The sequence below is a fragment of the Andrographis paniculata genome, unplaced genomic scaffold, assembly GCF_009805555.1.
Source record: "Andrographis paniculata isolate CXL003 unplaced genomic scaffold, ASM980555v1 Contig82END, whole genome shotgun sequence".
NCBI classification, from domain to species: domain Eukaryota; kingdom Viridiplantae; phylum Streptophyta; class Magnoliopsida; order Lamiales; family Acanthaceae; genus Andrographis; species Andrographis paniculata.
In genome coordinates, this window is record NW_026137620.1 from 2,128,557 (window position 1) to 2,138,080 (window position 9,524).

At 29.9% G+C, this 9,524-nt stretch overlaps 1 protein-coding gene across 2 annotated transcripts; it reads right to left on the minus strand.

Annotated features, from left to right (window-relative positions):
- Window positions 1-5,543: 5,543 nt before the first annotated feature.
- LOC127241522 (putative ribosomal large subunit pseudouridine synthase SVR1, chloroplastic) lies at window positions 5,544-9,524 on the minus strand. Of its 2 annotated transcripts, XM_051260627.1 has the most exons (10): window positions 8,960-9,523; window positions 7,987-8,066; window positions 7,762-7,862; window positions 7,595-7,667; window positions 7,398-7,491; window positions 7,266-7,314; window positions 6,885-7,035; window positions 6,426-6,482; window positions 6,073-6,128; window positions 5,544-5,827 (listed from the first exon to the last, which is right to left on the minus strand). In XM_051260627.1, exons 1-10 carry the CDS (start codon window positions 9,459-9,461, stop codon window positions 5,767-5,769), a joined length of 1,224 nt encoding a protein of 407 aa, XP_051116584.1. In that variant the 5' UTR covers window positions 9,462-9,523; the 3' UTR covers window positions 5,544-5,766. The 2 variants fall into 2 exon arrangements, with proteins under 2 accessions (XP_051116584.1, XP_051116586.1); XM_051260629.1 differs by lacking the exon at window positions 5,544-5,827 and having other exon boundaries at window positions 6,069-6,128; window positions 8,960-9,524.

Genomic DNA, 9,524 nt, shown 5'->3' on the forward strand with positions numbered 1-9,524 from the left:
ACTAATTAACTCCCACTAAACCAAAATATCATATATGGTTCCACTCTCATACGAGCAACATGCTCACTTTAGACCTTATATGGAAACCTTTTAGCAATTAAGTGGATCCGCAATCATAGAAGCTATATGAATATGTTCAATAACTAATTCATTATATGAAATCATACAATTAAACAAATGATGATTATTATTATCAAATAAGGTACTAGTTCTAACGAATTTTGAATTCTGGAATAGACAAAACTGAATTTGTTCAAAATATAGATCGTAATTAAATTTCGACTAAATATGGTACCATAAAAATCTCAACCAAATTCAAATAGTAACAAATACTCAATAATAATCTAAAGTTTCCAATGGCTTCAACTTTAACTTTCCATATAGATGTATCTTTCACCATCAATTGATTTTCGACAATAGAAATAATTTTGATTACATTTTGATTAAATTACCGATAAGTAATAATTTGGCTTTATAACATAGTGTCTCTTTACCAAAATGCAAATGTTGTTTCCCACCCTACGTGTATGTAAATGATTTGTCTTCTTAATTAATATGACTATGCATAGTCGAAACATATCTTCCAGAAGAAAATGTAAAACAAGAAAATATAAAACAGATGTGCAATCGAGCAAGGAAGACATGTATATATACATATACTAGAACACGGATGCACGCTTCATTGCGATGGTTTATAATGTAAGAAAGTTTAATACATATAGTTGAAAATATAATATGATGCATTAAAAGTTGAAAAACAATACATCAAATATTATTACAGAGACGAGAAAAACTAACCGAGACATGAATTAATGAAAATAACAAACCGGCGACACAAACAATAATGGACAGCGACAAAGGCGTAGAGTTTTATCAAGCCAAGGCCAACTTTTCACTTTGAAACTCGACTTGAATCTTTATCAAACCGCGCTTAAATTCAACTTGATAAACAAATTATTTGCTCGATCCGAAAATAAAAAATAATAATAAAAAAAAAGGAAACCTTATTAGGTAGGCTTTTACAAGTTGCTCTCACTTAGTTTCACTAGAATGAACTACGAAGTTTGACAATTGATGTGGAGCACGTTACATATATAGGAGAAATCCTTGGAGGTTGTTATATATGTCGAACAAATTAAACCTTGTATTTGGAATTACACACAATTTACTACAATATTTATCCATTGTATTCACTTTTGAAGGCTAGTGAGCGTTTGAGGATATAGTACAGGCTTTTATTGATTTGTTCTATCAATTTAAATTTATTTTGAAGTGTTTTAGTAAATGCAGTGGCGGAATCAGCACATATACTTGTGGCTGAACGTCAAGTTACTGTTACCGATCAAACGTTGTTTTCTTTAATTTTTTACAACACAACATGAGTAACAAATAAAAAAAAAGAAAATAGAAAAAGAAAAAGATAATGATTATAATTAAAAGACAATTTGATATAATTATAAAAATATATGTCTATGAAATAGAAAAAAATAATGATTATAATTAAAAGACAATTTAATATAATTATAAATATATATATATATGTAATTTTTTATATTAAAAAATTAAAAAATTGACGGCAATGGTGGAATGTCCATCAGCCACTTAAGTACATGGATTAGTTATATATTCACTTTTTTAGAAAGATATTTGAGAAGCGAAAGTATTTTGAAAAGCTTATTCATGTTTCATTCAATTTTAAGTAATTATCATTTACATTTTTGGATTTATTTTTTTTGAGATGTATCGTGTTAAAGTTTTGTTCACTTAATAATAATAATAATAATAATAAAAACACTGAGTTTTATCTTAAACTTGCAAACAAACAGTATCAAAAATTCAATTATGCAATTTACAATAAAGAGGCACATTTTCTTGATTTTAATTTCTTCATTTTTTTTTTATTGGACTCGACGGGAATGCTAATTTTGGAAAAGCTAATTCAATTATGATATTTTTTACTTTATCGAAGAAAATACTATTAATTTAAATTTAAGCTAATAATTTATTCAATACAATTATCTAATGTAAGTGATGATACCATGAGACTGAACTTTGCTGTCACTACGCCTAGCAGGCCACCAATACAAGCGGCGATTACTTCTCATGTTCTTGATCATAATGTGTGTAATGTCATATTCCCTTCTCGCACGAATCAAACTTCCTTGTGAAGGTAGTTCCTCGTAATTTGTGGGAGATTTTTAACATGATTCGATGTTAGCTACATTGGCGATGTCCGCACTAATACGAGATCAATAGGAGCTAGAAGGATCTTCTGTGTACTCCCAAATTGCACGTACTTATAACTAGCTATATTAATTGGTAGTTCGAATGAAAACTATTTTCAATGTACTCAAATTTAAAAAAAAAAATGCAATTTCAAAAAAGCAATCATATACTAAAGCAACTGATAAATTGAATTTAGACCAAAATTATAAAATAAAAGTATACACCGAGTAGCAAAAAACTAAAGAGAACTTATTCTTTGAAGAGAAAACCATCATTGTTAGGAAGGTGTGTTTGTTGTACAGTAAATATGATTTTTTATAATTTTTGTATATTGATTTAGGTTGCTTAATATTATTTTGAAAACAGATAATAGTTTGTTTGGTTTGAAAGTTTAGTATTTTATTTTTTTTTAAATCTAAACCCAAAAATCAATTCCATAAACAAACACTTAAATATATTTTTTAGTTTGATTTACAATATTTTGTGGGGACGAGGAGCTAATTTATTTCTTTTTTTTTTCTCCATCAATTTGTAGAAGGAAATTTAAAGGGTAAGGATGTTATTAAAAAACTTCTTTTATCTAATTATCTATTATATTCTTAATATTTTATCAGAATTTTTATAATATTCTTCAAATTTCTAAAACTTTATATTTTTATTTTAAATTACATTATATATTGAAATTATAATATTATGTATATATTATACATATGTTATGACTAATTGCAATTATTTATAAGTGTCATTTGTTGTCTTTGTCAAGTCATCTATTTAATGACTTATCATGTTGTAATGCATGTATAAATATATCTATTTTGTGAAATAAAAAATTACACACGAATTGATCTTTATTCAAATACTCTTTCTCTCTTACTTTATCTCTCTAAATATATATATATATATATCTATACATATATTACAATATTTATATTATTATAACAACATATATTTAAACATATATCTAAAATATTAAATTTTTTGAATTAAAGAAAATAATAATCAAGTTTAATTAGAGTTTGTTCACTGTTTTTAAATTTCACAATTCGCCATAAATTTTATTTTAAAAAATACAATAAATCTACGTTAAAACAATATAATAAATATAGTTTACCAACTTGTAAAAATTAAGCATTCAATACAAAATACTTCTTCCAGAATTATAGTATGGGTTGTGTTTGACACGATATTTAAAAAATATTGATATTATATTGATAGTGGGTAAAAAGTACGGGTAAAAGACTTCTTTACCTTTGTGAGTGTATTAGTGTAAAAAATAGTGGCAATTGTGTAATAATGATGAAAAAGTAATGATAATTTTAAAGCGATATTGTTATTTATAGAAATGAAACGTTTTTTGGATAGAAAAAAATGTAAATAAAACTATTGTATTAGGACGAATGAAATATTATTTTTTATATTACCAATACAATTCTTAATAACTACCGTAATCTATATCCAAAAATATAAAGTGAACCAATTAGAAAAAAAAATTATGTAAACAAATATATAATTATATTTGTAAGAAAGAATATTGAAATAAACAAATTAAGATAGGGCGGTTTGGATTCTTAAAAGATAACCGGAAGCTGAAAGCAGAAATCATTAAAATTACTTTCAAGAACATACGGGTTAATATAATTATATTTTTTTAATAGAATTTTTATAATTTATTTTTACATTTTATTAAATATATTTCAATATTTTTAATTAAAGTTTAAAAATTATATTTTTAAAATTTAGTTATTTATATTTTCAATTTTCAATTTAAAGATAATATATAAATTAAAAATAAAACTACAATCTAATATTGAATTATTTGTATTTTACAATTTATTTTAAAATTTTATAAATTATATTTAATAATTTGAATATAATTAAAAAATTATATACTCTTATTTAAATTTGGTATCTCAATTATAATTTTAAATTTTAATATAATATAATATAATTATATTCTTTAAGTTTTTATTAAAATATAATATATATAAATTAATTATTTTTATATTATATTATAGTATTTTATTTTTAAATATTATTATTATTAAAGATGAAATACTTTCTCCGTTCTGATGCAAGGTTGCCGTTTACGTAAATTTTTAATATTAATATTATAATAAATTTTAGTGAAAAGGACAAAAATATCCCTATTAATATTGTATAATATAAAAGTAATAATATTTGTGCAATATAATGTAAATTGTAAGGATATTTACTATATGTTAGGTAGGTAGTATAATTAGTAAATTAGGAAATAATAACCTGGAACAAAAACTATAATACTATAAATTAGAAATTAGGTAGTACAATTAGTAAATTAGGAAATAGTAACCTTAACTGTCCCCAATATAAAAAAATACTATAATACTCTCTCAATAAGGTTATTTGTGAAAAAATAAAAATATTTAATGAAATAGTTACTTTGTAGTTAGACGTCCAAAAAAAAATAGAAATATATATAAAAATAGAAATATATATACTTTGTAGCTGGACGAAAGGAGTATTTTGTATTAAATATATATTTTTTATATAAACAAGTAAAGTAAGATATAATACACGATCATCTCAAGTCAGCATAGTATCTATTTATAAAATCAACATATATCATACAGTAAATAACATATATTATACATATCGCAACATATTTATAACAATATGTAACACAACATATGATCATTTACAGGACATGTCATTAACACAATTATCGTAAACCTACTACATCAAAAGAAAAAAGAAAAAAAATCCGTCGTGCTTTAGAAAACCATAGAAAATGAATAGTTACAAAACAGCAAACAAAAAATAAGATTCTTCATGGAGACCAACAAACCCCATAAGTAAACAAGGAGCAACAACTACGCAGTTACCATTCGGAATCACTAAAAATTAGGGTGTATTAGTAAAAATAATTATAGATTAAGATTAAAATTCCAGAAAAAGAAAAAAATAAATTACATAGAACGGACAAAAATAGAAAATATAGACAAATTATATGAGACGAGGGAGTACAATACTTACTAATTAAATTCACTTTGCAAAACTGAACACCCAAGTTAATAATAGTTGAATGCAAAAAGTAGCTAAAACGTAAAATCCATTTTGGAATGGAACACTTATTAAACATTCTAAGAATTAGAATTACGACAACTATTTAAAACGTAGGAAACATGTCTCGCGAGAGAACCTCACGCCGAGAAGACATTAAGAATGTGTCTCGTAGAGAATGAAATGAGAGAAATCTTGACGTCAAGAATGTGTCTCGTAGAGAATGAAATGAAAGAAATAATAGAAGAAAATAAAATTTTAGAGAATTGAAAAAAAAAAAAAGAGAGAAATGATTTTTTTTCTATTTGGTAAAACAGATAATTTAGGCATTGTCTATACAAGTATGGTATAATTAATTTCAAACTACAGTAGTAATTGCATACACAATTAGACACCATATTATGATATACTTACTTGCTTACTGCTACATTAGCTCTGCAATGCCAACCCCATTGTTGCTTACAATTCAATACTGAGAATGTGAATTTAGGACTAATTTCTTTAACTCTTCCAACCAAGTGCCCTCAGATTAGCAGCCGTTAGTTCCACATGTTTTCCAATTCTGTCCCACAAAACCAAATGAGAAGCATGGAAGGAAGAATGCATAAGTTGAATCAATGATGTACAATATCGAAGAAATGCATTTAACACCACAGAATGAAATATCACTTTTCAACATATCTTAAATTTTGGGCTTTTTACCATCAGGAGAGAAGTAAAGGGGCACGCACGCAAGTATTTCTACGAAGCCATAGTAAAATGTAAATATATACATTACATATGCCGATCCAAAAAAGATATGCTTACCCAAGATCAGTTGGAAGTCTGAAGCCACCAATGCGTACACGCTTCAATGCATGAAGCTGAATCAAGAAAAACATTTACAAAAGCTAAATACCAAAAAATAACTTAGCAGACGAGTATCTAGCACGATAGTGGAAGCACATTAATTTGTTGCTACTTTTTATGTACAGAGAACCATATGGATCATCTAGTTGGCAATAAATGATTATTCTAGAAATATGTGAATGATGATAATCAAATGAATCAAGGTTATAATAATGTTTTGACTAGAATAATGTCTCTAAATCCTCCAGTTTTGATAGGGCAACTTTCTAATCAGTTTTCAGGAGTCATTGGCACTACAAACTCCACATTACCTGAAGTGCAGCATTTTTTACAAGTTCTCGAACTTCATGATTTCTTCCCTCGTGAACCTGCACCATAAAGGAAACATCAACCAGCTTGATTAACTTAGAACACAACAAACACCTAAAACTTTAACATAATCATGGAGTGAATTTGAGTACAATCTTAATAATCTCAAGATAGCCGTTCATGCACAAGAAAAATGACAGTAGAATTACTTAAAAGTAAGGACATCCATTGCATAATTTGTACATATATAAGTAGGACTTAGCAAGCATTTCAAGCTATTATTATCAGCCAAACGGCTAGTTTCCACTGAATAAAATACTTGAGAAATAGGATATGAAATATCACTACCCGTAACCATCATAATGTAATGCATTACCTCACCCATCCCAAAGAGAAAAACATATGAACAGCTCGAGAAAACACAAAAGCTTAAAAAGCCAGTATAGAGTAAAGAAAATTACTACAATACGAATCCGGGGCCTAGAAATATCTGGTTGTGGTGGTAGCAACTCCACCAAATCTGGGGTACAATGGACACCATCAATAACTGTTCCCTCACTTATAGCAAACAAATTCCGCTTATTTACAACACCACTGATAGTTGCAATGTATCTGCCATCAAGAAAATAGTAAACACATTTAAAAAATCAAAAATAAAACTATTGATCATCCTAACGTCAGAACTGAAAAGTATTATCTTGTATCTACAGGTATATGCATTTTGGGTTAAAAACAAAACCGAAGGAGAGTGAGACAAAGTAAACAAAACAAACAATTGAACATAATTATCAATATCATTAGATTATCCAGTAAACAGAAAAGAAAAGAATTAAAAGCCTTACTCCTTTGTTAAATTAGATGAAGGATGTGAAACCTTATTAGCAAACTCCCCTGAAAATACAATAGCCAGTAATCAGAAGATTTGTTCGATCCAAGAAAGTAACTTGTATATCTATTAATAGTTCAAGTCACACCATCATTTGTTACTATAATCAACCCAGTGGTGCCAACATCCAGCCGGCCAACTGTGAAGAGACGTGGCTTTGGTATTCCGGGATTCTTTTTATTCTGAGAAGAGATTATGAGAAAATCGTAACGAAGCAGATATAACAAGTAGAAAGATACAGGTGCACACTATGTAAAATTTGTTATAAATCTGGAATACACGTACCCAACTCTTCATAAAATCATCGAATAGAGACATTACAGATTTCGTCTCTTTTTCCCCTGCTGAGCATATATAACTGCGAAAATACACTTTTATATCAACTCGACCAGAGACACACTGAAAATAAAAATAAGGAGCCAAGAAAATTAAAAGTAAAAGTGTACACAAACCCTTTTGGCTTGTTTAGAGCAAGATAAACCTTTGGAGGAAGCTTCTTAGCCAGGCGGCTTCCATTAACATAAATTATATCTCTGGCAGGATCAACTCTTGTCTGTCCTTATCACCCGAAAAGGCACGAGAGCAATGCCACATGCATGAGATAAACTTTTGCAGAATCCTTAAAAATGAAGCGTAGTTGCAGAAATCTCAAGCACTGCATTAAAAATGGTGCTAACCTGCGGTGTATTGCATACAGAACCATTGACCGTCACCTTCCCATTAAAAATCAGCTCTTCGCTGCTTCTCCTAGATGCAACTGTCAATTACCAACATTAACCAAAAAAAAAAAAAAAGAAAAAAAAGATAAAATACAAGTAACAGCTCGACAATATTAAATCTAATGCAGTAAAACTTCAATGGACGATGCTACCATCAAAACAAGGTTTGACTCTTGTGAACATATACACAAACAATAATCACCCCCAAACCATTTGATTTAACCAGTACCTGTCAGTGCCATGGTGACACTCAGCATAAAATTTTGGCAGTCGACAACTATGAGAGAACATCTAGAGATGACCACATATAGTGAGATTAAGGGAAAAAAAGACATTAACGACAAAGGGCAAAGCAAACATAGAAAAATGATTGAGCCCAACCCCACAAATTATAGTCACTAAGTATAGCTATATAGAGAGCTTTTCACTACCCGATCACCTCATTTGCAAAGAAATTAATTATATAGCTTACAAACGTTTATCCTTCTTGGATACTTATCTCCCTAATCAATACCCTTCTCACAGTTCAAATCTTCTGATACTAAATTTATACAATTCGAGTAACTTATCAGACATCTTATTCTAAGTGGTGCCCAACAAAGTAAAGGATTGCACACGTTCAATGACCACATAGGTATGGCGGATTTCATTTTCTTTCTTGAGTTCCCAACTAACAAATGTAATAAACATGTTGCCCCTAAGCTCCAAATGTGCCTGAATTCACTGAAACTAGAGATGGAGATCATATAAATTCAGATTTCAAATTCTTAGAAAATAATCCTAGCATACTTTCCAAATCATCATTTATGTCAGCTCAAACGAATCAAACATTGAATCAAAACATCCATATTCACGAAAGCACGCTAACGTACAAGCAGAGCACCGCAATGTACAACACAAGAATGCAGCAAATAAAAGTCACAGCAGTTACCTCCGGCAGCGGCCAGCACCTTTGCGAGGCGCTGCGGCGGCTCCCGGAACTTCTCGTTGTAGAACCTCCGAGCCGCCTTCGAGTACTTCGGCTCGGCCGACGAAGCTACCGGAGGCTTGTCTTTATTAGCTGCAGTTTTATCCTCTTTAGGCTTCTTCTTCTGCTTCTTTTGTGTCTTCTGGATCGCCATAGCCTTGAGGTAACCCTCGGGCGGCGACATTTGAAGCTTGAGGTTGCCATCTTCCCCCCGAACAATCCACGGGATGAAGAGCTGATCTCCGAGTTCAGAGTCAGGGGAATCGGAGGACTCCGATTCGGAGACGGACGGCTTTGGGTGCTGAGGTTTTGGTTTGGGCGGTGCAAAGGTTATGTTGAATTCGGTGGTGGAGTTGGTGGAGAGAGACGACGTGATAAGTGTCCGGAGACGGTGGCGGGGGAGAATGACGGAGGTTCTGGCGAGACAGAGAGAAGAGAAAGCCGCCGCCGCCGCAATCGCCGCCATGTCGCGGTGGTTTGGTTTGGTTTGGGGATGCAAGGGAAGCTGTCAGTTTAAGTTACAGATATT

Bases quoted from the DNA above. Each gene is read 5' to 3' on its own strand.
- LOC127241522 (XM_051260627.1), bottom strand. From the start codon at position 9,461: ATGGCGGCGATTGCGGCGGCGGCGGCTTTCTCTTCTCTCTGTCTCGCC. The intron at 7,036-7,265 runs GTAAGGCTTTTA...TCTTGATGGCAG, and splicing joins TCATCTAATTTAACAAAGGA to ATACATTGCAACTATCAGTG. The intron at 6,483-6,884 runs GTAATTTTCTTT...TTTATGGTGCAG, and splicing joins GGCCCCGGATTCGTATTGTA to GTTCACGAGGGAAGAAATCA.